A 27,449-nucleotide genomic window follows, 5' to 3' on the forward strand; every position below is an offset into this window, starting at 1 on the left:
CAGATGCCACGTTTCAGTTGAAAAGCTCACCTCAGATCAGAGTTTTATACACTAGTAGCACATACAGTACTATTACATAAATTACCAAATAACAGACAAGTGGAAAAGAGGAGAGAGAAATATATTTTAGACAGCGGGTGGGTCGGAGCCTGACTGTCAAATCTTCATATTCTTTCTCTCTCTAAAATATCGTCTCTCTCTCTCTCTCTCTAAAATCCAGAATTAAGGGGCTTTCTTCTAGTGATTCGATTCAGTCGCTGATCTTTTCCATTGTTCACTGTGCCTCTCTTCCCACTTAGAGGAATGTTCCCAGATTTTCACGGTACGATTACAATATATATACACTCCATATAGTTTTTATATATATATCTCTATATATAATGATTAATAAATAATTTCCTTATTGTTATCCTTTTTTATATTTGAAATTGTATGAACTTCTGAATTGATATCTGCGATAATATTTTATAAACCCAAAATTGATCGTATCGAGTTGTTATATTTATTTATATTAATCTTATTTACTGTCCAAACAATATATATATATATATGTATATATCACACGCATAACTTTTTTTTTTTTTTCCTTCTGAATTCTAACAATATTATTGTCAAGAATCTTCATATGCTTGTTGATTTTGATTTTCATTAATTTTATCTTCTTCTTTACGGGCCATAATTAAATGGGTTTATTAAGTTATATTTCTTTTTTCTTTTTTTTTTCTATTTTGGGAATTAATTCTTTTGCAAGTGCAAGCTTTAGAGTACGGTTTGAACGTTGAATTCCCAATTCCAATAGTGTCTTCTGTTTTTTTCAAGAATTTCAATTTAAACCCATTTTCTTTGAAATAGGTTTTCTTTCTACCTAATTAGCAATTTTTCTGCTAATGCATACACATCATACAAACACAAACATATATAAGTGTCGGTATATATATATATATATATATATAGATAGATATATCTGTACAACAATGGTGTATTTGCAATAGTGCCCTTATGGCTGTATTATCTCTGCATCATTGACTGTTCTTTGGGGGTCCTGATATTCTTCTTTTCAAACTCTGAGAAAAAACCTTTAGGTGGTATTTCTGAGTACATATTAAAAGGTTCCTTTTTATAGAAATGGGATCTGCTTTTTTACTTCTCATCATCCCCAAATAATAATAATAACAATTAAAATAATCAGTAAACAAATAATGAAAAAAAAAACACACACACACACACAAAAACAACATACATGTTTGTAACATGAGAAGAAGAACCTAACTTTCAGAAAATAAAAATAAAAAAATGCGAAGAAGAACCTATGAGGGTCATGATTTCTTAGTTCAGACCTTGTCTCTTATGCACCATATGTTTTTAAAAAATCCATACCTTTATCATGTTTTGTCTGGGCACTTTGGTAATGGAAGCAAGTACAGATGAGAAAACATGATGATGGGTATTATTTAAAGTAAATTTATAATTTAATAGACATTGTCTCATCTTGTGATTTTTCTCATTTTTTTTTTTTTTTTTTCTTTGTGTGTTCTTGTGTTTCTTAATTGTGCAGGACTGGTTTTGATTTGACTGCATTTTGGTGACTCCAAATGGAGGGGGACACATTTTCAGGACTAGGCAATGGTAGTCAGTTAGATGGCAAAGTTATACAGACATTTCAGAAGAGTTTTGTTCAAGTTCAGAACATATTGGATCAGAACAGATTGTTGATCAATGAAATTAACCAGAATCACGAGTCGAAAATCCCCGACAACCTGGGCAGGAATGTAGGTCTGATCAAAGAGCTGAACAACAACATCAGGAGGGTGGTTGACCTCTATGCTGATCTTTCAAGTTCTTTCTCCAAGTCCATGGAAGCCTCATCTGAAGGAGACTCAAGTGGTGCTTTTAGATCAGATGGGAAATCTGGCCACAAGAGGAATAGGCCTGGGTAGACAGACAGACAATCTCAAGCCAATTCCATTCTTGATTCTTCTGCGTGCCGCCGGCAAACCAGAAATTCGCAGTTTTCTTGAGGTAGATGAACATGATTAGATTGTGTAACTCTGCTGTCATTAGTGCTTCCACTTACTCTACATTTCTTCTCATAAGAATAATTGTTCCAAATCTTCCCTGTCACATTATGACTTTGTAACTGTGAATCTAATTGAAATCAAGCATGTTCTTGCCAAATCTAATTTTCAGATTTTGTTCTGGTTTTTTGATAATCGGGTAATAAAGGCTGGCATTTGTTGATGAATTGATGTAAGCTTCTGTGTTCTTTATATGGACAATCAAATGTGTCTTTGAATACAATTAAAATTTCTTTTTGTTAAAAAAGTGGTCTATGAGCTGTTATATTCTTCTCTCCTTTTCAGGTTGTCAAAAGGCTAAAATCTGTTTTGGCCCTTGTGTCTTTTACAATTCTCTTTTTCATAGAGTTTCTTCTTCTGCTTTTGTTGAAACTCTCATTTATTCTTTTTCCATCCTTAGCCTCTAGAGTCATTTTCTTCCAGACTTCAACTGAGAATTGAATTGAATTGAATTGAAGTGAAGAGAGAGGTGATAATATATAGATGCTGTTTTCAGTCCCCTCCCATGAATTCAAACCACCACCCCCCCCCCCCCCCCCCACCTCTTTTTTTTTTTAACTTTGCTTTGGAAATCACTGTTCATAACTTGTATGGAGAACTTAGGCTTACATCTTTTCAAAGATGCTTTGAAACAAAAGGGAGAAAGCAGCTTTGGATAATCTTGTTGAATCCCAATCACACACCACCATAAGAACAGAATCTCAGATAAGAGATGATGGACTTTGGACCCTTTTTTTAATTTTTGGTTTAATGTGTTTTTTTGTTTGTTATATAACCAATGAAAATCTTGGATGGTATATCGATAGGGAGAGAAATTGATAAAGAATTGAATTGGGATTATAAAGTAGATTGGGGTAGTTCAGGACAAAGCACTAACAGTTCCAGGAGACAGATATGTGTAAATAGTGGCCCCCAACAACATGACAAGGGGCCCAAAGGTTCTTTCTAGGGATGGTACTGGAACTTTTCCATACTTATCCTTTCCTCTACTTACGTTATTTGCATCCACTTTTCTTTTCCTTTTTTCCTCTCTTTAGTCTCTAGCTGCAATAAATGTCTTCGTATGAGCAGTCTTCAGGTTGATCATTCTCCTACATATCTCTCTCCCCCTCCCATTGATTAAGCAGGTGTCTTTGTTGGTGGACCCTATCAATGGCATCTTTATTTCCTGATGTAAGGAGAGATGCCCACACTTAGGTGATTGCTGGATTTATTTTTTATTTTTTATTTTTGTATGAATTATAAACACCATAAATTTTATATGATACCATTATGATATTAAAAATATTAATGACATCATAATCAAATAAATCAGTAAATCAGTCGGACATTATAGTTATATAGTCTCATTCATATAAATCAATGAAGCCGTCCCTTTTTCGAATTTCAAATCATTAATTTTTTTAATAGGATGAAATATAAAAACTTCCTTATAGTTTGAAAAGTGTGTAAATAACAACCTTTATGTTCAAATTACACTCTTGCAACATGAAAAGAGATGTTTACGGGATTTTGTTTTAAGAGTTTCAACGTGAGCCAACCACGTTATATTTGAAGGATGAGTCGGCAATTGAAGTCGGAAGACCTATCATTTCTCATATGAAAAAGACTTATTGTTAGTTAAATAAAGTTAGATAGGTAAAAATACAGAAATGTCCCTCAAGATTCTCTTTTCCAAAATAATAAAAATGAGTACAGTTAAAATTACTTAAAAGGGATTACCCAAAAATAGAGCGTAAAATCAAAACAAATATAATGTAAAAAATGTAATATATATATATATATATATATATATATATATATATATATATATATATATCTTTAAGTCAAATAAATAATTTTTATTATTATCTTTATCTAAAATAATTTATATTATCATCTCTATCTAAAAAAATTAAATGAAATATAATATAATATATATATAAAGTCAAGTGCCAAATCATATTCTTATAAATAATTGTTGAATAGCAATATAAGTAAATATAAAAAGAATATATGTATTTCGTACGAAATAAACTATTTTCTTTTATACAGATGACAAACCCTTAATGTTTGACCAAAGATTTCATTATTAAAAGAATATATAATAGGTATAGACATTTATGTGTATATATATTTGTCTTTTTGATATTTAATTTTATTCTTTTTTTGATAAATTAATATTTAATTATTTGATCACGGGAAAATAAATTGCTAACATAATATGTAAATCACTTTTATGTTTTAGAAAATATTATTTCTATAAAAAAATATTATTTTATATATACACACGACACAAATCTCACACATGGATATGCAGAAAGCCTTTGGTACACATTAGGATATAAGTAGAATTTTTTTAAAAAGATAAATTTAAATTATTTATTATTAGTATTAAAGAAATATAATTTATATACGTGGAAGAGAGCCGTTAGAGAGAGACAGAGAATGAGAAGAAAAATATACATACAAACATAAATTATAGAGAGAAAAAAAATATAAATAGAATATTTATAGAGTAAAAAATAATGAAGTTGTGGTATTATATATATAGAAATGAGGGGAAAATGAATGATAGGCACTTTGAAAAGTCTAAAAGGATAGTGTTGGTATAAAGGAACTTTTTTTTGTTACATGACCAGCATATGTCACTTTTTTAAGTTTGAAGTATTTATTTGCTCATTTTTCATATTACAAGAGTAGAATTTAAATATCAAATGTGTTATTCGCATATTTTTCAAATTATAGGAGATTTTTGACACTTCACCCTTTTTAAATATTATTCTTGAGTATGTCACTTCCTACTAATGATAGTTATATAGCATTAAGTTACTATTCAACCATGATTTCCCTATATCCTCGTGGGACCTTGGATGTCCCTTGGCAGATTGACATATTGCAGAACAAAGCGATGAGTTTTATTTTTCCTCAATATTTAATATACCATACCAAACAAGATGAGCTTTTTGAGATGGAGGTTAATTAGGTAAATAATTTCACTTCCCTATTCATCTTTGTAACAAATACATGATTATAAATTGGGCTATTTAGAACTTGCTGACAAAGAATAAGTGTGAAAAAGCTGAGACATGCATGTTTATGAATAAAAAAAAGATAAAGACTTTTTGCTGCAATCAGCATAAAACTAGTGGGAAACTTTTTTGAAAACATGGGAGATATATATATATCTATATAATGCTTACAAGGTGCTTGTGAAGTAGAAGTGGAAAATGCAAGAAAAAGAAAAAGTCATTTGGAAATCATGAAGGGTGAAAGCAATTTGGAACCAAACAAGGAATTCAGGGAGAAATTATATGAGAACTTTCCTAAAAATGGACAGTTTAACCTTAAAAAGGTAAAAAATATAAGAATAATTTAAAGATTTTTATGAGAACGTTCAAGCATCACCATAGGAAGAGGACTTGGTTGGTATCAAAGATGTATAAGATAACTAGATTTGATTATTAGAAAATAAATATGAGAATGATTGAATAAGAAAAACCATTCCTTTTTATTTACTTTTTCCCCCCTGCAGTTCCATGGAAGTTTCCTTGGCATTTTCGAAATGATTTCCAAATGGCTTTTTCTTTTTCCTGCATTTTCCACTTTTACTTCATACGTTGTCTATTCTATTAGCTGCTGTCTTGGCCCCTTTGTCCTTTTTTTTTTTTTTTCGTTTTCTTCTCGATAAAAAATTCATACTCATTTATTCTTAAAGAGGTTCATACCAATGTCTTTCACTTTACGAGATAGATGATATATCATTAAATGTCTAATATAATCACGATTGAATCATGTTTCCCTCATGTGCTGCTCCGTGCACTGAAATAGTATTGTTTTGATGCACAATACTATTTCAACTAATATTTCTCTTTCTTCAATTTCAACTCATATTTTCCTTTTTTCACTCATCACTCCACTTTTATAATTACCAAATCAACTTGACTCTGCACTATAACGGCACCATTTTGATGCACATGAACAACACAAAATTCCTTGATAGAGGATGAGTTATATATAAGCCGGACGCTAAAATACAGCGTATAAGACGATATGAACCATACGAGATGATTAATTAAAAGTAAAGCAGCCTTGATTAAGGTAATCAATCATAAGGGGGTTGAAGATGAAATGCATTGGTCCCCAAAAACAAGCCAAGCCAAGACAGACTAAACATGCTTTAAAACATAACATGTGAAAGGGAATCTGCTTTTTTTGTTCCTTGCAGTTCCAGCAAACTGCTTGGAAAAGAAACCAAAGTCATGTTTGGAGCCCTACACCTTTACAATAGTGGATCCCGTAGGTACAAGGTACCTACATCCATTAGTTGGATTCCAATTACACTGGAGAATTTATTAAAGGGTCCTTTTTCTGAATTGTGAAAATGATCCGCAAGAATATATAATAAAATTAATTTTTATTATATTAATCCACTAAATATTAAATAATTTAGTGACGTTTCTCTATATATATAGCTAAGAATAACTTAATTATAAGTTAAGACTAAATTAACAATAGCATCAATGATGACAACTTTAATATTTTATTATATATGTGTGAATTAAATTTGTAAAGTAACAGCTATGGGAAAAGATTCTCACAAACAACAAACTCTACTGGTGGCTAGCTAGCTTTACAAAAGCATATTTGACCTTTCTTTCCTGGCAGCTAATTTCAAAGTTGTGGTTGGATTGTACAGTTTGTGGTGGTTTGTAAGTAACTCAAAATAAAAATGGCCATTAATGTTGTTTAATTAAAACTAACCACAGCACATTAAGCATTATTGTTATTCTTTTATAAAATTTAGGGTGCGAGCCAAAAACATCCATATGGTATGCATTTGTATAACCCCTATATATTTTAAAAAGTCTCTAATATTTAATTTTGGAACAAATAAGGACCTGAATACTAAAAAAACTAAAACGTCCCTCTATAACTAAATAAAAAATAAGTAAAAGAACTAATTAAATATAAAATGACTAATCTGTCATTTTATTTTTTTCTTTTCTTTGAATTTCTTCATCATCATCACAGTTGTAGATTTAAACTACCGACAATGAAAAATTGACAACGATTTGATATCTCCGGCGACAATGTTCTTACCGGCTCGGTTTGAAAAATGAGCAAAAAAAGAGTTTGAACTCACGGATAAGATATAAAATTTTAAAAATATCCTTATCTCTTTTTATAATGCCCTTATATATATATATATATATATATATAAGGGCATTATAAAAAGAGATAAGGATATTTTTAAAATTTTATATCTTATCCGTGAGTTCAAACTCTTTTTTTGCTCATTTTTCAAACTTAACGGACTTTTATACATAACATAAGCTCTTCTTTGTTTATATATATATATATATATATATATATATAAGGGCATTATAAAAAGAGATAAGGATATTTTTAAAATTTTATATCTTATCCGTGAGTTCAAACTCTTTTTTTGCTCATTTTTCAAACTTAACGGACTTTTATACATAACATAAGCTCTTCTTTGTTTATTTTTTCAAACTTACGAACTTATATACACAACATAAATGATACAGATGTTATTTATTCAAAATATAAATATTAAGGATATTTTTCTCACTTTACCCTAAAATTTATTTAAACCATCTTTGAAGTTTTTGATAATCGATTAAAATTGGCCATAAATCAATTATAACCTAGCTTTTTCAATGTTACATGGTAAGATTAAACTAGTAACTAGATTTCTTTGAAAATCCATTGCTTTAACACGAGTACATAATACTCCATCAGTAATTCAGTATAAATGCTGAAATTCGTACCTTTTCACCTTTTTGACACCCAAAAACACACACACACACACACACAAAAACCGGCAGAAATATTTCTTCATGTCACAAGAAAAAAGGGTTAATAGAAAAGAATCTCTACATGTTGCATTGCAGCAATGGAACAAAAAGGGTCCGAAAAGCATTCACAACTAATTCTAGGATTCGAAATGATAGGACAGAAAATGTTGATCTAATTGTAACTAGGGATCAATGTGTAAGTTGTTATTGTTTGTATTGATGAGTTACTCATTGGTTGAAGTTGTGTGCCTTTGTAAAGCTCTGTTGTTGTGAGCTTATCGTTTTTCGTTTTATCACTATTGGTTTGAGATTGACTCCTTGATTGTTTGTAAGGCAGTGTTGGATGATGGTGCTTGTTCAGTGGAAATGGCGGCTGTTATTTATGACATACAATGTGCACTTCAGAGAGTTCTCTTGTTTCGGTTTAGCTATGTGCGTTGAGATGGCCCATATGATTACTAAACTCTCTCAAAGTCATCTCCACGAGGACGTTCTCCTATCTTATATTCCATTTGATATACTCCATCGTGCTCAACTTGATTTACAGTGATTTTGGAAGTGTCTATTGTTTGTGTTGTTTGCCGGGAAAAAAAAAAGTTTTATTTGATTGGTATGTACAAAAATATCATTTATAATTTATTTATTTTCCAACTGCTGAAATAGTTGGCAATCCAATGAATATATGTTATTTAACATTAATTTTCACGATCATGACAATACATAACTAGATAATTCCAATTTTAGGAGATGTAATTTAATAATACCTTTGCCTTGACAGCTCTTTTATTTTCTATAAAATTATGAACTTTGGACCACAGTGATCTATTGTTGAAGTCAACCTTGTTAAAATTTAGATCAGCATTTCATAATCATGGCTGTAGTTGCAGACCGTATAAGGCATAATGTCGTGAAATAGAGTGACGCCAGAAATACTTTTTAACCTCACACGTACACCCAAAATGCAAATTTCATCTACAAAATTCAATACATATTGGTTTTTGATGAATTTCAATGATTCTTGTTAAATTTATAAAGATGATTTAATACGAGTAATGGCTTATACATGAATTTTAAATTGTTGTCGGCAATAAAAATATATTAAAAAAAAGAGGAATAATAGACTTTAACATGAAATAGATATAAATTTTCCTGTAGAATCATGATTTGTAGTCACAGTCACAGTGTAGGAAATTTAAACAAATATTAATATAAATCAACTAAACCGGCCAATTCACATGAGGGTAAATGAAATGTAGGTGACTCAAGATTGGGCAAAAATAAGGCTGGTAGGCATCTGAATTAAGTTATTCTTCGGTTAGTTTTATGTGGATTCTGGACTTTTCTTAGCCTAGTTATTGTACAAAGATTCTAGGTCCACTGCACAAAGTCAACAAGGCTTTTGACAAACATGGATCCCTAGGGTCATAGGTAACATCTACCCTGTTTGGTTATATATATATATATATATATATATATATATATTGAGAATTAAAAATTTAAATAATGTACAAAAATTTGTTTAATTGACAATTTTAAAGAATTGTACTATGAAAACTCATCTTAAAAAAGGTTTGTTTTTAGGAAATTGTCTTTTGTAGTTTTTTGAAAATATTTTTTTTGTGTTCTAGAATAGTTCTTTAAGTGACAAATCAAGGAACTTCAGTTAATTTTTTTTTTTTAAAAAATAAAATCTCTATCACTTAATAAATCCATACCACATTTTAAATTTATATATTGGGGTTTGAAAATTTTTAATTAATTAGCTCTGTTTATTTAGATATAAAATATATTTTTTTTGTTATTTAGTGTTTGGTTATCGTAAAATATTTACAAAAAATAAAAAGATATTAAAATTTTAAAAAAATTATTAACCATCAATTTTTGATAAATTATTTTACACGCCTAACTCGATGAACTTGATATCGACTTAGACCTTTTTCAAATTTTAAAAAATAATTTACCTAAAAAAAAAAAAATTTACGTGGAAACACATGAATACTAATTTCAATTCGAAAACACAGATAACATGTAGCACTAATATAACTTGGGTTACTACGCCCATTATTTCGTGGATACTGCTTTGCAGTTGGATTATTGTAGAAGAGGAGTATTATTGGGCCAGCCTAAATTCGCCTTTACCACCAAAGAAACCCAAATATAATTTCAAAACTCATCTCGACCGTCCGATCATTTCTGCATCTAACATATCACAGTGAACAAGACAAAGCCCTAGCAAAATTAGGGTTTCCGACCGTTTCTTCCTCTAACAATATAACAGCAAACAAGACAAAACCCTAGGGAAATTAGGGTTTGCAGAGCACGAACCAAAGCAACAATTGGATCTCAGTTGTAGGAACTGCGTAGCTTTGCTACTTACTCGAACAACCTTCGAGAATGGCTACTCAAATGAGCAAAAAGCGAAAGGTCAGTTCTTCATTCTCATATCAGCCTCGATCTATTTATGTATGTATATGCATATACATATATGTGTTAATGTCGTTTTATTGATTTGAGTTGAGTTGGTTTCAGTTTGTAGCCGATGGAGTGTTCTTCGCTGAGCTGAACGAGGTCTTGACCAGAGAACTTGCTGAGGATGGATACTCTGGCGTCGAGGTTAGGGTAACTCCGATGCGTACGGAGATCATCATCAGAGCCACCCGAACTCAGAATGTTCTCGGTAATTTCTGTTTCTTAGGGTTTTTCATTTGATCATCATTACAATTGTTTCAACGATTCTGAATTATTGGGTTTTTTATAATTTTGAATATTCATTGATCGAAGGTGAGAAGGGAAGGAGAATTAGAGAGCTCACATCCGTTGTACAGAAACGGTTTAAGTTTCCTGAGAACAGTGTGGAGTTGTATGCTGAGAAAGTCAACAACAGAGGCCTTTGTGCTATTGCTCAGGCCGAATCTCTGCGCTACAAGCTCCTCGGCGGTCTTGCCGTTCGAAGGTATTTGCTTCAATTTTGTTCAATCATTTTTTTTTTTGTTTGTGTTTTTTGATGATATACTCAAAATAGGGTTGATCATTATAATATAGTAAGAGTGTGTTTCTCATTTTGCAAATATTCCGTATGAATAAAATGTTGTCTGATTAAACAAATCAATTTGTGGTTTGAGCAAGGTTCTAGTTCTGAGAAATGGTTGTGATAATTGTTTTTTGCTGAGTTATTGTATGTTATCTGTTGTGTGTCAAATTAAAAATATTTGAAAGTAAGTATAGATGTAATGGTAATTTGGAGTGTGATATAGCTTAGGACTTGAGGGGAAAATTCTCTGGTACGAGGGAGAGAAAGTGTGAAAGACTTTATAATAGCTTTTGAATTGTTGCTGACTGGGGCTTTATTATCATTTGGAGAACTTAGGGCTAGTTTGGTGTGGTGGAATGGAATACAAAGAAAGTGAAATGGAATGGTTTTTATTCCATTCTTGTGTTTGGTGCCCAATTTTAAACTTAGAATCGTCATTCTCCACCATTCTTGGAGAATGGTCATTCCATCAAAGTCATTCCACCGGCAAACAAAAGGAATGACCATTCCATTCCCTCTTTCAACTCTCTCTCTCTCTCTCTCTCCCAACATTTCTCTGTCTAGACCACCCCCATCGGAAACCATGGCGCCCAATCTAAAACCCCATCTGGGTCTCCTCCTTTTCTCTCTCTACATCATCTCCGTCCCCGCAATTTCCCCCTCCTCCGATCCCCCAACAGTCTACGAAATTCTCCCCCAATTTGGCCTCCCGAGCGGTCTCTTGCCAGACTCCGTCAAATCCTACTCTCTCTCCGATGACGGAAGCTTCGTCGTCGAGCTCGGAAAGCCATGCTATATACAGTTTGAGTACTTGGTCTATTACAAGACGAAAATTATAGGGAAGCTCAAATATGGGTCAATCACGAATTTGGATGGCATTTAGGTCCAACGGTTCTTTTTGTCCCCTCTGTCGGTGACGATCTGACAGAACAGAAGCATGTTTTTTCTCTATTAGTCGATTCCTCTCTCACAGTTGTTTTTGGTGGATTTCATCTATTTTTGAGAGTTGTTTTTGGTATTTTTGGTGGATTTCAGAATTCATTTATCGAAATGAATAGTGTTGATGGTCGTGGTTGTGGCAGTGGGAATGTTGATAGCTATGGAGACTCTGTGTTTATCTTTCTATCTGGTCTATTTTCTCTCTCCATCATCTCTTCACCCTTTTGCTTTTGTTAATTTTTTTACAATAATAAAATGTATTTAAAATAATATAAATCCATTCCATTCCAACTTTACACATTCCATGTTTGCAACCAAACGGTAGAATGGAAATCAACATTCCCATTCTATTCCCTTCTCATTCCATTCCGACCTCTATTCGCATTCCATTCCAATTCATTCCTGCACACCAAATTAGCCCTTAATTCTGTTGTGGTAGTACAATTATAATTGCTATGATGAGCTTGTTTTGGTGTCCAAATTTGCTGATTGATCTTTTGTGTGTGTGGGAAAGATTAATGATTGGAAGGGATGCATCCTTTAGGTTAGTATCTGATTTGCAATGGCTAACCCTTTAGCACCATTCCGTTTCTTCTAAATGAATCTTACATATCAAAAAATATTCTTCTGCTTGTTTCTGCACTTGCTTGTGTCTGAAATTGGTATCCGTCGGTCTAAGATGCTGTTACTAATGCCTATTCTTTTCTAATTTGTATAGCTGATTGATCAAATGGTTGTCATTATTATCACCCTTTTTTAAATGTCCTTAAGCTGAAGCCAATTGAAAATAATAAGGCTTCATGAATTTTTGATCAGCATAAAAATGTAGCTTTCTGTTGTATGGTGATTTTTTTTTTTTTAATTACTAATTTTTATTGTCATCGAAAAAGCAGATTGGTGCTTCTGTACCAACTCTGTGTCGGAAGATGACTACATCAATCATGTCTCTCCATGCCATCATCCTCGTGAAATACACTGGTTTTCATGCAGTAACATTGGGAGGGTACATGACAAGAGATCTGTAGTTATCTTTATGGTTCACAATTTTTTTTCTTCCTTTTCCTCTTCTCTACCAGTCTCGAAACCATGATCTAGGGCTTGAGAGTTAGACTCGAAGCCAGTGGGACAAAGGTAGACCAGTTATATGGTTCACATTAGATTCAAACCTTTGTTGGCCCACCATATCAGTTATCTGTACCACATCAATTGCAAGGGCTTTCAATTTGTATGGATTATTTCTTTTATCTTTGTTTTTCTTTTAGGTATTTTTAGGTCATGTCTTGGTCATCAGGGGTAGTCATACGGCACCATTTTGATGTTTGTGTCTTTTTTTCACATCTTAGATTGCTTTTTTCTTACCTATTTTTTGTCTGATTGTTTTCTTCTTCATGGCCAGAATTTTAATTTATTGTGAAATTAATGTTTGGAACCAACATTTGTGATGTTTATTATCATCTTTTAGGGCCTGTTATGGTGTTTTGAGATTTATCATGGAGAGTGGGGCAAAGGGGTGTGAGGTATGTGCACTAATAGCCTTTGGCTTCCTTGGATCCAGTTCTTGAATTATCTTTGATATTGAATATAGAGTGTTGCTGGTACATGTAACAGGTGATTGTTAGCGGAAAGCTTAGGGCACAGCGTGCAAAATCAATGAAGTTTAAAGATGGTTACATGATATCTTCTGGTCATCCGGTCAATGAGTACATTGATTCAGCTGTTAGACATGTACTTCTGAGACAGGTTTATCTCTTGTGCTATGGTTTTTTGTTCAGAACGAACACTCCAAACATCTCTTTCTTTCTCATGGGGGAAATAGAGAAGGATTCTCTTACCGATGTTTTCATTTTAAGAGTCTTCTGATCATGTTCAGCATTGTGTTTTTTACAGGGAGTACTTGGTATCAAGGTCAAGATCATGCTTGATTGGGATCCCAAGGGAAAGCAGGGTCCAGCAACGCCCCTTCCAGATCTTGTAACAATCCATCCTCCAAAGGAGGAAGAGGAATACATCAGGCCACCACCAATGATTCCTACTGATGTCGAGGTTCCTGTAGCTTAAAGCATCGGTTACAGCTTGAAATCAGTCTTCTTCTCATTTTATATTTTATTTATTGAATATTCTAGAGCTGTTACTTTTTGCATGGATGGGTTTGTGTACTGAAGATGACAAACTGTGCCAAAGTAACTCTGTTATCTCCTTGGTTCTGTTCAACTTTAGTAGTAATGAGTTTTGTTTAACGGATATATTTTCAGTTCCCCTTCCCCTCATTTCTCCATTATAGAAAGCATGCATTTTGTTTCATCACGCCTTTATTTCGTATGAATGAGGCTGGTATATAAATTTTTGTCCTGCATTCCACCCAATTACAAGTCATAACAGGTTGTCTTCAATTCATGACAATAACCTTCCTTGATTTGTCTTCGATTTCTATCCAAGATAACGAATTGTTAGACTTGTATGAATGTTTATGACGGGAGGTAAAATCGATGGTTCATGCATTCCTCATTTTTGTACTTTTAACATGTTGGATAACTGGACTGGGTGGATGAGCTTTCAAAGATACTGGACAAGGCAAACTCTTTTTAGTTCTTCAAGTTGAGGAGCTAGTTCGAGTGTTTTATTTGTATTTTTTATTATTGTTATTTTTATCAATTCTTTTAGGAAATATTATTTGAAAAGTTAAATTTAAGGTATCTCTTTAAATAAGGATGATTTCAAAGCTGCATTTTTGTTAGGTTATCAAATTATGCATTCCTATGAGCTATTCTTAGGTATACATTATTTTTAAGCTTTGTTTATTTTTATCAATCATAAGGTCAAATTACAGTCCGTTAATACTAGTGATTGGTTAACAGGTGAGTTGATTTACTAAAAGACTCCCAGATAATACATCATTTGTTTAATAAATGTCTTGTAAAATAAGAGTAATATTGGAATTTCAAGGTTCTATATAATTGTTTTCAAATTTCAAAGGAATCCAGTATATTTTTATAATTTGTAATTTAAAAGTTTATGTAATTTTTTTAAAAAAAGATTTAAAAGGAATCCAATGAAATTTATTCTATGTTAGATTGTGTTAAAACTTAATAACGGACGCTCTTGTCCCAATTACGATGGATTTGTGTTAAAGAAGAGAAAATAGAGAAAAAGTTAAAAGAGAGAATTTTGAAAAAGTTAAAAAAGACAATTTTAAAAACTTAAAAAATACAATATAATAAGTATTTTTCATAATTAAATTATTTTTTAATTTATTTGGAAACAATATTTTAAAAAATACTTTTGCTAAGGAGGGAATGCAATTGTCTTGACAAATTGTCTAAGGTTTTACTTAGAATGCAACACACTTTTATTTCTTTATTATTATTATTTTTTAATAAAAACAATTTTAAGCCGTTCAAAAGCAATACCGAACGAGTATGTGCCTAACCCGAGTTTCATTTGTAGATTTTAATCGGTTACCCAATATTTGTAATTGGGTCAAATCAATCCCAAACTAGCTGACCCATTCTTACACAACAACTACAACACTGTCCGGTTCAACTTACACTTGTAGAGAAGAACTTTTCTTAAGTGACTGCCTTTCAAAAAATATATAGATATATATATATATATTGAACCTTGATGAAGCTCTTACCAGGGAGGAACCACTTGCATCTTTTGCAACGTTATATAATGCAGATATTGCAGTCCTCAACAGCTATAAATCTACCCTTTTCTACAACTTTCAGTCTCACACTTTCCAAGTGGTTAAGCTTGATGATTTGCCCAGTCACATTTTTCCCTTCCGGTCAGATATGGAGTCGGTTGATTTCGAGGGTGGAGAATAGGTTTTGATCATAAATTGTTTTTGTAAGAGATTATATATATATAATTTTCATTTTCATTGTACTCGTTGATTTGTCGGTAATTAGTAAAATAGACTATGTTTAATAACACTCTCTCTGTATACATTTATATTGACAATTCTTATTATATCGAATGTCAAATTGCATAAAACCTTCCACTAATTTCAATTTTTGGCATAACAAAAATAGTTAGCTATAAAACTTCCTAAGAATCTTGGTTGTACTATTTTTTTTTTCTTAATAATTGAAACAAAGAAAAAAAATACTTTCGAATGCAATTAGCTAGACATAATTTTTTTAAGTACTCACTTCAAAGTCAATTGAATAATTCTTATCAGTTCTAAATAAGAGGGAAAAAAAAGAGACAACATTAATTAATCCACTTGGGAGTATTTAAAATCATCTAATAAATTGCTTTTTCAGTTGTATTGGTTTGACGCATTTAGTATTTGAGTTTTACATCAAGATTGAAAAAATCATATACATATATATAAGAAGGATTATTTTAATGAAAATGTTTTAAGTCCAAAGAATCAAGAGAAAGGTTATTTATGATCAACTTGGTTAAAAAACGTAGGAATTGTGCTCTTTTAAGACATTCAAATTGTACATCAATGGTTTAATTAATTCGTTGTTGCTAATCCAAACAAATTAGGACTTTACATTGAAATGGTTCAGACAAATATATGAAGACTTCGTTTTATATTTGAAAGCAATTTAAAGATTGGGAATGAAGAAAATAGTAATAGGATGAGACCAGAAAGATGTGATAAAAAGTCTCATTTCGCATTATTTTTGAAGAGTATAGGAATGATGGTTACACTAGTTTTATAGTATCAAAATGTTAAATGTAGAACAAAAAAGTAATAAAGTAAAGGAAGGGAGGGCATACTTGTAATTTAGACAGTCAAAATTTTGTTATTTCTTAACCTGAATTCAACTGTCACTTTTCTCATTTGCCGGTGTTCTCACTTGTTAAATCACCCGCCATTTAACATTTCTCTGAAACCCTAATCTCTCTCTCTCTCTCTAAATTCGAAGAAATTTCTAAAAATATCTTTCAGTATCACAATTTCTAATTCCGATTATTCTCTGCTCAATCGAATCTCTTCTGTTCGTAGAGCAATTCCACTCTCAATTCGAGTCTCATTTTCCATTTTCATCACCTCAAGCAAATTCCAATTCCTCTTTCACTCTCTTTAATTTCTAGGGTTTCAAAAATGCCAGTGAATCTGACGCCAGATGCGATTTCGGCAATAAACGCCGGTGATGTGAATTCGAAGCCGCTCGTTCAGGTATTGGACATCAAACTCATTGGTAACAGTAACGCTCAGGAACGATACCGTTTTCTGCTGTCCGATGCCGTTTTTACTGAGCACGCAATGCTGGCCACTCAGCTCAATGATCGTGTGAAGAGCGGCCAAGTTCGTAAGGGATCTGTTATTCAGTTGATCGATTACATCTGCAGTACTGTTCAGAATCGCAAGTCAGTAATTTATCCCTAATGTTTTTTCATACATGTGCTTGTGTGTGTGTGTGTATATATATTGAATGTGTTTGAGATTGATGCAGCGTGTCAGTGAATTTCTCCAATTTGTTCTGTATTGCTGCCAAATGTAGGTTTTAGCATCTCACTGTTATTGACATACAGAGTATAATTCGTTTTAGATTGATGCAGTGTGTTAGTGACTTGCTCCAATTTGTTAGGTACAGCTACCAAATGTAGGTTTAGACATCTCACTGTTCTTGAAATGCAGAGTATAGTTGGTTTGAGATTGATGCAGCGTTTTAGTGACTTGCTCCAATTTGTTCTGTATTGCGGCCAAATGTAGGTTTTGACATCTCACTGTTCTTGAGATACAGACTATAATTCGGAGATAACCAGTACTGACAATTCAAATCAATTATATATTTGATTCAAATCGTTATACACAAATACTTCGTACATATATAAGTACATTCATTCAGACATGTATACAAATGTCCACTTGTGGTACAATTTAGGATTGACTTGGTTCGCCATTATATATATATATTTTCCTTTTCAAACAGCTGCTTACTGAGTTTTTAATTGATAGCAATGGGGGTAGAATGTGAATTGTCTATTTCAAAATTGAATACGTATTTGTGTTGTGAATGGTGACTAAAATCTGTTTGTATTGGAGAAAAAATTTCTATGTATATGCTAAAATTATCCAACCACTATATGGGCTGGTTTTTGTCATAGTCATCCTTAATAGTGATTGTTTACTTTTACTAATTCTAATAAATAGTAATTTCTTATCAGCATTTAACAAAAGTCTCTCAAATTTTTTTGTAAACTAAGGAAGTTGTCTCTATAATTATAAGGTGGTGCAAACTTGTTTCCATTTGCATCAGTGAATCTTGTATTTGTATTTATGTATAAGTTGGGGAAAATGATTCATTTGTATTAACTATTATGAATTCAAATATATTGAACCGCCCTCTAAAGACTGTAATATATTGTACTTCCTAATTTTATTTTGAATATTTGGAAATTATTGTCACGTCTTTTTAGGAGCATGTTTCTGCATATTTGATTGAAACTGGGCCATCTTTTTTATTTTAGAACTTGGAATCTATGTGTTCTCGCAGGATTATTGTTGTTCTAAACATGGAAACTATTATATCAGACTGTGAAACCATTGGGAACCCAAAAATGTTATCAGGTTCTGATTCAACAGCTCAAAAACCAGTTCCTGCTAGCAGTTCAGGGTTCCCAACAAAGGCTACAAATAGCAATCATCGGAGTGCCCAAAATTCCGGTAATAATATTCAGAGTTTTCGCCCTACTATTCAACCTCCCTACCAACCTCCTCCAAATTACAGAAACCATGGGGCAATTACGAGAAATGAGGCACCGGCACGCGTTATTCCAATAGCTGCTTTGAATCCGTACCAGGGCCGTTGGGCTATCAAGGCAAGAGTGACTGCAAAGGGAGATATCCGCCGCTACAACAATGCCAGGGGAGATGGGAAGGTCTTTTCTTTTGATATACTCGACTCTGATGGAGGAGAAATACGAGCAACCTGCTTTAATGCTGTTGTTGACCGTTTTTATGATATCATTGAGGTTGGAAAAGTCTATATGATATCAAAAGGCAGCTTAAAACCTGCCCAGAAGAACTTCAACCATCTGAAGAATGAATGGGAGATATTTTTGGAGGCAACTTCAACCGTGGATCTTTGCCCAGATGAAGATGGTTCCATACCACAGCAGCAGTTCTTATTCAAAAGTATCAGTGAGATTGAGAGCAGCAAAAGCAATTCCATATTAGATGTTATTGGTATAGTAATATCTGTGAACCCTTCAGTCCCTATCTTGAGAAAAAACGGTATGGAAACTCAGAGAAGGATTCTGAATCTAAAGGATCAATCTGGGCGGAGTGTTGAATTAACACTTTGGGGAGATTTCTGCAACAGGGAAGGTCAAACGCTGCAAGAAATGGTTGATGCTGGGCTTTTTCCAGTTTTAGCTGTCAAAGCTGGGAAAGTTAATGACTTCAGTGGGAAATCAGTAGGGAGTATTTCTGCCACCCAGCTCTTCATAAATCCAGATTCTCCAGAGGCCCATAGCCTGAGACAGTGGTTTGATCAAGGGGGAAAGAATACTTCGTCTCAGTCCATCTCTAAAGACATTATGCCAGGGGGGGCAAAGAATGAGATCCGCAAAACAGTGTCTCAGATCAAAGACGAAGCTCTTGGAAGATCAGATAAGCCAGATTGGGTCACAGTGAAGGCAACCATATCTTTCATTAAAACAGATACTTTCTGTTACACAGCTTGCCCATTAATGATTGGAGACAGACAATGTAATAAGAAAGTGACGAGGGCAGGAAATTCAGGATGGCAATGTGACAGGTGTAATCAAGAATTTGAGGAGTGTGATTACAGATACCTTCTCCAAGCTCAAATTCAAGATCATACGGGATTGACTTGGGTGACAGCTTTTCAGGAGTCAGGGGAAGAGATCTTGGGTTGTTCTGCAAAAGAGTTGTACTTTATGAAACATGAAGAACAGGACGATTTGAGGTTTGGAGAAGTCATCCGAAACAGTCTCTTCACCAACTATCTGTGTAGGCTTAAAATTAAAGAGGAAATGTATGGTGATGAACAAAGGGTGAAGATCACGGTTGTCAAGGCAGAGAAGGTAGACTATTCTGCGGAGTGCAGATACCTGCTTAATTTGATTCCGGGGTTTCAACACCACTGAAACCATTCTGAACCAAAAGAAATGGTCATGCAGTAGTTTTAGTTCTGCGGAAAAGATTAACCTTCTGATGAAGAGAAACCAACACTGAATCTGTTATTGACTTTATGAATAAATGTCAGAAGATCAATATATTTGTACAAGCCACCACCAAGGTGAGTTTGCATATCTGTTCTTAACATTTTTAAAGTTCCACTTACAATTCAATTGTAGCAGTTTTTATTCACTTGAATATAAACAATATAAATCCATTGCCTTCGTGATTGAGCTAAAAGTATCGACAATGGCTTAACCAGCATTAAACGGGCACTGCACCATGTTGTTGTTGCTTCTATTTCTGCTTCTCATTGGTAAGAACATAAGTTTATTTTATTTGCTGTAGTTTACTCCGCTATATAGGACTTCAGCACCATTTTATGCGAGTCATTTCTTTATTGTAGCCGAAGCAATATATGATTTGTTGGTTTGTCTGGCTAGAGATTGTGTTAGTCATATGTATGCGAGATAGATTCTATGTAGAGCAAGGTGTTACCAGAATTCCTTTTATTGGCACTTGTATAGGAAATATTTAGTCAACAGAAAACAATGCATTGCTGACAAGAGAGTTACACTTGAGCACAGATCATTACAACAAACATTCTACAGATGCATGAAGAAGAAATAAAAGGGGTTGGTTCATAAGCACATTTCAAAGCTATTATGGTTCAACTCCGCTTGACAGGATCGAAGTTGGACACACCAATCACAGCACCAACAATTGCACCAAGCACAATTCCACCAGCAACGATGCTGAGCAAGAAGTTCTTGAGAGACGGGGAAACACCGGACGCAGCCTGGGCCGCCTCCGGAATCACCATGGAAGCCGTCAGTGCGGCTGCTGTCAATCCTGTCACCGCCTTCTCCTTCAGCGAAGCCTTCACTTGAAACCTTCCTCCCATGGACCTTGATCCCCCCATCGCCTTTGAGGACCTGACTGGCAATGGCTTAATGAAGGCATCGGAGCTTGGCAACCTCTTTTGGGTTGCCGAAGTTAGTGGCATTGGTGCCAAAACCGCTGAAGTAGAGGCCATTGTCTTCTCTTTTTCTCAGATCTTCCAACTCAACTAGCTTATTTCTGCAAGTTTTTAGGTGATGATGAATGAGAGAGGATGGTACTGATATGGTGTGTTGAGATAATATTGGTTTAGGTGGAGATGTGGAGGAAAATGGTTTAATGAGAGGTGGAGAATTAAGATATGACATCTCCACCTTTATCCAACATGTCAGCTTCCCCATTTGCCTATAGTGGATAAGGTTATCCCATTGGCATTGCCCCATCCTATTATACTATCAAGCTGAAATGTACCATTTTGTTTTCTCTCTCTTGTTGTATTACCCCTGGTCAGAGCAGTATTGCATTCTTGGAGTTTAGATGTGGGCTAAGTTTCAGGCTTTTGTCCAGGCCCATATCAGTTCTAGTTAAGCCCAGCGGACATTTAAATGGCCCAATCTCAAACCGTTTAAACTCAAATGAGCTTACCTATAGGATTTTTTTATTTTTTATTTTTTAAACGTCTTACCTATAGGAATTGAAATTTTGTCGTCCGGACTTGGTTCAAGCTAGTTGCAAATTCGTAGCTCTTTAACCTGTTGATAAAATCATTGAGTTGATCCCAAATTCTGAATGCTTTTATAAGAAAACCAGATCTTCATTGAAAACAAGCATATTACATCTCGAATGAAATAAATGAATTGTAAATAACATCTTAATAACATGTTATAATACAATTAATTTGATACAACCACCACCAGAAAAATCCCAACTTCAATTACAGAAAAAATCCATATGACCTTGAGAGGGAATCATGGAATCCCCTATTATGGTGTTGGATTTTAAGTTCTTTGAAACTGTGCAACCATGTGTTATTAAAAAGTTCCCCATTCACAAACAACCAGGTGTCCCAAACTAATTAGTTTATACACATACTCAAACATGAAAGCTAACATTATCTTTAAACATGTCACCGGTTCACTTGAAAGGAATTTGCAGTAAGTAATGAGAGAGGGCACATACTTGTCATAAAGTAGAAACAATCTCTCACTAGCAAATTGATCACCGTAGAACAGTTGCAGATGTTGAGGGCACAGAACCACTATAATATGAAGATCAGCCACAAGTTTATTTCTAACAATATGTGTGTGTGTGGGAGAGAGAGAGAGACTATTAACATCATTAAAGAATAAAAGTACTTTTTGAATACTTAAAGATTTAAAACAAGTTTATTACAAATCTGCTAGTTTCTGCCCTTTCTGGTGATGTGAAGTTTCAGTTTCTTCTAATGAAATAAAACATTCTGATACATCTGACTTCAAACCAAATACTACTAATGTCAAATAACCTTTTCAGAAAATTGAAAATGAACAAATAGAATCATGCCCTAGGAAGAGAAGGATAAGCTGCACCAGACTAATTTTAAAAAAAACTAGATTATTTAATAAATTTAGATTAAAAATTTTCTTTTTTTCCTTCTTTTTTCCTAATTTTTTTAAGTAAATTCTTTAAAAATATTTCTGAATATAGAAGAGTTGAGCGATGAGATTTTTGCAGCAATATGAGAGGAGAGAAGCTGACATTAAGGAAGCCAGTACTGCTTGGAAAGTACAAGATTCAACAAGTTCATTGCAAGTGTTCTACTAATTTCTGCCCTTTCAAGTGATGTGATCTTTATGGTTCATCTATTAGAAAGAAAATAGTGCTGATATCCTCTTTTCAAACCAAAAGCTTGCAATGTATTGTCTTAAAAAATGGAAAATGAATGACGGAACCTGTCTTAGGAACAGGCAAAGCAGGATATTACTTACCAAAAAATAATAATAATAATGGCAAAGCAGGATCGTGGAACTGAATTAGATTAATTGCACCATTTCTGAAGTTTAGGAAATTAAGCATTTAAGACTTTTAGGTTCAGAGTAGTCAAATCCAGGTGGGTTGAGCATCCGAAGGAAGGAATTTGATTAGTGGAGTAATTCAGTGCGGGAGTACACCAATAATGCAATTAAAAAAAATAAATAAATAAACAAACCAATCAGTAGAGAGATTTTCAAATCAGTTTCATAGTTGTTGAAGGCTCAAGGCAAACTACGGCGCCAAAGGTCTTATGGAGCCCAAGTGCAAGGCGCAATATAAAGCTCAAGCCTGATCAAAGTAAGGCACATGTATAATAATAACACATATTAATTATAAATATGCAATACAAACTTGTCAATATCAAAATAACGATTTTTTTTGACATATATCAATTCATTTGGTTAGCTAAATCAACAAATATATATCTTTTATATTTGCATATGAATTTAATAAATGTACAATTGGAACAATTCAAGATATGAGACACATAATATAAAAATCTCTAAAAATGGTATTTTTGATATATCACCTAAGAGTAGCAGGTAAATTCATCATCATCATCATCCTTGCCTTTGTCCCCATATGAATGGGGTCAGCCACATGAATTCTCTTTTTCTCTTTTTCCATTCTAGTATTAGGTAAATTAACAAAATTAAATGTGATTACAAAATCTAAAACAAAAAAAAAACTACAATCGTCCAATTTTTAAACAGATATTATCATATATTTTCAGAATCAGGCACTAACTGCAATTAATGTAAATAGTGAACAATAATTTTATGAATTCTGTCAAATATTTCATGAGGTTAGACGATACCATCCAATAAGTATGATCATGATATGACAGAATTTTTTTTAATATAGTAGTCATTAAATAAATAAATAAAATGACATGAATAAATTATTAAAAAATAAAAGGAGTGCCTTTTTTAAGCCTGCAGGCTACTAAAAGGCACAAGCCTGAGGGGTTTATGTCAGCCGGATTGAAGGGGCGTGGCCTATACTAGGTTGAGATGCTCTAATTGAGCCTTGACGAGCTTGGGGCTTTTTTTGGAGCATAGGCACGCCTTTAACGACTATGATCATTTTGGAACCTTCAATCATAAGTAGCTCTGAAAAATGGTAAAACAAAACAAGTTAAACACAAAGCTCCAACATGAGGCTTGACATCAAAAGACTCGATTCGAGTGACACTGCACATCTTTAAAAGTCTTACACCTGATGTGCACAAATATCAGAAGTTATTTCATTAAGTTATATATGCTTGACTGTGTAAATTGGAGCCAAAATTTACATTTAGTTAATCATGATCATGTTTCCTGCATCCTTACAAATTGGCCCTTGGAGCTGAGACCGCCTAACTATAATTATATTGAATCAATTTAGACACTACATTTAGTTAATCATTATTGTAAAACTAATATATATATATATATGTATATGTGTATATAAAAATAAATATAATAAGAGGCACAAAAGAATTTGGTTGACTTACTCTTTAATTTTAGCTTTTAGAGCTACTATACTCTCAGCTGAAGTGGAAAAATCAACATTGAACTCCACAGCGTCGCTCATCTCTGGGCTTCGATAAAAATTGCCGATTGGCTTTGTAGCCAAAACAGAATTTGGATAGTATATCTTTTCATTGTCATATTGCAGAAATATTGTTGTCAAAATGTTCATCTCTTCAACAACCATCTGCAAATTTTAAATGTATAAGGAGATTCAGGACAAAAGTTAACAGAAGTAACCCGGATTATGAAATTATAAGTATTCCAGGCCCAATGAGTTACCTGTACTCCATCAATGACACAACGATCACCCACATCAAATGGGTGCATCACAAATACAAATATGATGGCTTCAAATACAGTCTTACACGTGTTGCCAAACATAAACACAAGTAAAACCTCAGATGAAATGAAGACGAGCACTTGGGTTGTTGCAAATCCCATCAAAAGGAACCAAATGATCAAGATCAAGACAAGTACAATCCCAGAAACAATTTTGTTAAGCTCTTCTATAGCTGTTTTGGTGTCATTTAAAGAATGTGCCAGTTTCCGTTCATTGTAAACATTTACCTGTAACCAAGAACAAATTTATCAGAGTCAAGATATTAATTTTCTCCCATCTAACTAAGACTTCTATCCATTTATTTGAAGTGGATACACCAGATGGGGTTTTCCAACAAGCTTAAACTCCATTATCCCATGTTACAGTACTGCTGAGAGCAGATTCTTACAATTGATCATAGCCAAAAAAGCCAAGAAAAGCATAAACAAACGCTTATGGTATGCTACAATTAAAACCTACACTCTTTCTAAGAGATAGCTTGGATAACCTAAAACTTTCTTCAGTATAATACAACTCAAAGTCCAAAAAACGACCCAGCAAGTAGCTTGTGTTAATACTATAATTTGTTTTATGGCAATGATATGGGGTTAGCAGCCTGCATTCTGATAGTGACAAACAAATGAAGATAGAAGTATCAGATTTTACTATATATTTGGCTAGTATACACAGTAATATAGAAAGTTAAGAAATCAGATACAAGAAAATCTTGTGGAACGAACCCATACACAGAAAATTGAAAAACAGAGATCTTACCACCCAATGCTTTAAAGCTGATTTCTTAATCTTTCCCGTTTCTGCTGCTCCTTCAAACAAAGGAAATACATTACCCACCTCCTCTTTTTTCATGAAGCACAAGAGGTCCTCCTCGTCATTATACCTGGCCCATAGAACACCAAAAAGCATGATAAAATTCCTGAACAACCAAATGTGATGAAACATGGAAACATTTAAAAAAAATTAGTCTTACCGGTGGCCGGGCTTTGCCACATTTTTAAATATCAGAATAGAAGCAGTCTTTGCTTCCAATTCACTAGTAATCTCCTTATTTTCAACACCATCATCATCAACACTCTGGTCAAGTGCATCGGAAAGAGTAAAAATCCCTGAGCGCCGTATCACTTCCATTAACCCTCTCATGGTCCAAGCGGAAATCCTCTCTTGCTTCATCTTATGAAGCTTCTCTACATCAATCACATCTTCTTTCTCACCTTGTTTTCCTTTCGTAGTATTCTTGAAACTCAACTGACCACTCCTCGATCGGCCAACTCCCTCTGCGTATTCCATCAATGGAAACCCTGAAAGGGTCTGAAGAACATACTGATGAAAGATAGATTCTTGAGTTCTATCAAAAAACCTCTTGACGTGGAATGAAGAAGCCAATATCTTTAAGAGAAGAGTCTTCAGCATCCACATAGCAGCCGCAATTAGACTTGACGCAAGGGCCCTTGTGATATATTTAAAATCGGGGTGGTTTTTTTCAATCGCTTGACACCCCGATTGAGCAACAGACCCCAAGCTAGAAGAATCAAACCCAACCAAATGACAACCCGTACGCTCTCTTTCAAACCATAAACAAAATACAGAACTTTCTTCTTGAGCAAAAAGTTCCTCTCAATCAATAAAACTAGAATATCAGTTAACCACTCGGTGAACAATAGTCCACAAAAGATTACCAGTACCAACACAGACCATTCCTAATTTCCAAACCCCGGATCATATGATGCTGCAATTTGCGAATGGTTAAACTAGCAATTAAAACAGCTAGTGTGCCCACGAATACAATCCACTCAAGGCAAACTATAACCTTTAATTTCTTACCGTGTGTTTTATCATCCTGAGGATTTGCAGTCTTGTACACCTCATCATCATCTTCCTCCTCTCCTCTTGGAGAGGCTATCAACGGGGTTTTGGGGGTAATGGGAACCGTTCTCACGTATTCTTTAGGAATAGTAGCATTGATTCTGCTGGTGGATGAATTCCTATAAGGTGAGCTCGAATTCACTAATTGTCTTCTCTCTTCAACCACAGTATATAATGGCTCCAATAATCTTTATTTTGGCTTCGAGTAAGCAGACCTTGCAATAGAACGTCTTCAAGCAACAGGTTCATCTGGATTTTCGGGAGGTTTGTTCATGGTTGGAGTTGGACTTGACTTTGTTATTTCTGGAGAAGAAGAGCCTGTAATTGTGGACATCTGGACGCTGGATTTGAGGCTCTCAAGTTCAGTTAACCGGGCATTTGGAGAATGTATTTGGACATTCGTCGATGGAGACAACGACCCACTTTTCATTTTTGTGAAAGCTATAGAATCTCTGATTTGATTGCTCTCATGGGAAGCTTCTTCCGTACCTGAAATCACAACTACAAATTCATTGGTTCCTGTGTTTTTTTCCACATCTATTCTACGTTCCATAAGAGATGTTATATGACTATTAACATTCAATTGAAAGCTTAATTTGTCAATCACTTCACTCAGTCAAAATAACGAACACTTTGATAGCAAAAACTACAATGGAAAAAACTAAATAGTTGACCGTAATTAGAAATCTTAGAATGCCAACTCAGCCTACTCCCACCTCCTGACCTCCACATGTTCTCGGAAAAACAAGACAAGCATTAAGCAAATGGTGGAGAAACTCTTCAAGAGAGAGAGAAACTTGAAAAGAACCTGAGAGGTATGGTGAGTAAAACCCGAGATTTGTCAGCAGAGGGAGAGAGGGACAGTAACTGGGAGGTATGGCGATTAGAAACCGAGAATTGTCAGCTGAAAGAGAGATAGAGAAAGA

At 33.8% G+C, this 27,449-nt stretch overlaps 4 protein-coding genes and 1 pseudogene across 4 annotated transcripts; 3 read left to right on the forward strand and 2 right to left on the reverse strand.

Annotated features, from left to right (window-relative positions):
* The first annotated feature begins 92 nt into the window (after nucleotides 1–92).
* Nucleotides 93–2,175, forward strand: LOC132277066 (protein ELF4-LIKE 3-like). The gene is made up of 2 exons (XM_059778785.1): nucleotides 93–322; nucleotides 1,556–2,175. Exon 2 carries the CDS (start codon nucleotides 1,593–1,595, stop codon nucleotides 1,935–1,937), a length of 345 nt encoding a protein of 114 aa, XP_059634768.1. The 5' UTR covers nucleotides 93–322; nucleotides 1,556–1,592; the 3' UTR covers nucleotides 1,938–2,175.
* Nucleotides 2,176–10,084: 7,909 nt separating this feature from the next.
* On the forward strand, nucleotides 10,085–14,150 carry LOC132277067 (small ribosomal subunit protein uS3x-like). The gene is made up of 6 exons (XM_059778786.1): nucleotides 10,085–10,300; nucleotides 10,406–10,553; nucleotides 10,658–10,829; nucleotides 13,309–13,363; nucleotides 13,455–13,586; nucleotides 13,734–14,150. The coding sequence occupies exons 1-6, from the start codon at nucleotides 10,271–10,273 to the stop codon at nucleotides 13,902–13,904; spliced, it is 708 nt and encodes a 235-aa protein (XP_059634769.1). The 5' UTR covers nucleotides 10,085–10,270; the 3' UTR covers nucleotides 13,905–14,150.
* A 2,508-nt stretch (nucleotides 14,151–16,658) lies between these two features.
* On the forward strand, nucleotides 16,659–20,180 carry LOC132277068 (replication protein A 70 kDa DNA-binding subunit A). The gene is made up of 2 exons (XM_059778787.1): nucleotides 16,659–17,177; nucleotides 18,308–20,180. The coding sequence occupies exons 1-2, from the start codon at nucleotides 16,912–16,914 to the stop codon at nucleotides 19,923–19,925; spliced, it is 1,884 nt and encodes a 627-aa protein (XP_059634770.1). The 5' UTR covers nucleotides 16,659–16,911; the 3' UTR covers nucleotides 19,926–20,180.
* A 270-nt stretch (nucleotides 20,181–20,450) lies between these two features.
* Nucleotides 20,451–21,125, reverse strand: LOC132277069 (uncharacterized). The gene has a single exon (XM_059778788.1). The coding sequence runs from the start codon at nucleotides 20,990–20,992 to the stop codon at nucleotides 20,627–20,629; it is 366 nt and encodes a 121-aa protein (XP_059634771.1). The 5' UTR covers nucleotides 20,993–21,125; the 3' UTR covers nucleotides 20,451–20,626.
* Nucleotides 21,126–23,514: 2,389 nt separating this feature from the next.
* LOC132278390 (mechanosensitive ion channel protein 10-like) lies at nucleotides 23,515–27,076 on the reverse strand (annotated as a pseudogene).
* Nucleotides 27,077–27,449: the final 373 nt, after the last annotated feature.

The sequence above is a fragment of the Cornus florida genome, unplaced genomic scaffold, assembly GCF_030987335.1.
Source record: "Cornus florida cultivar Cherokee Brave unplaced genomic scaffold, ASM3098733v1 CherokeeBrave_3.0.0_Hap2_Chr10, whole genome shotgun sequence".
In the NCBI taxonomy this organism is placed as follows: domain Eukaryota; kingdom Viridiplantae; phylum Streptophyta; class Magnoliopsida; order Cornales; family Cornaceae; genus Cornus; species Cornus florida.

Coding starts and splice junctions, on each gene's coding strand:
- LOC132277068 (XM_059778787.1), top strand. CDS start 16,912: ATGCCAGTGAATCTGACGCCAGATGCGATTTCGGCAATAAACGCCGGT. Junction 17,178..18,307: donor AGTACTGTTCAGAATCGCAA/GTCAGTAATTTA, acceptor GTGTTCTCGCAG/GATTATTGTTGTTCTAAACA.
- LOC132277069 (XM_059778788.1), bottom strand. CDS start 20,992: ATGGCCTCTACTTCAGCGGTTTTGGCACCAATGCCACTAACTTCGGCA.
- LOC132277067 (XM_059778786.1), top strand. CDS start 10,271: ATGGCTACTCAAATGAGCAAAAAGCGAAAG. Junction 10,301..10,405: donor AAATGAGCAAAAAGCGAAAG/GTCAGTTCTTCA, acceptor AGTTGGTTTCAG/TTTGTAGCCGATGGAGTGTT. Junction 13,364..13,454: donor GTGGGGCAAAGGGGTGTGAG/GTATGTGCACTA, acceptor TACATGTAACAG/GTGATTGTTAGCGGAAAGCT.
- LOC132277066 (XM_059778785.1), top strand. CDS start 1,593: ATGGAGGGGGACACATTTTCAGGACTAGGCAATGGTAGTCAGTTAGAT.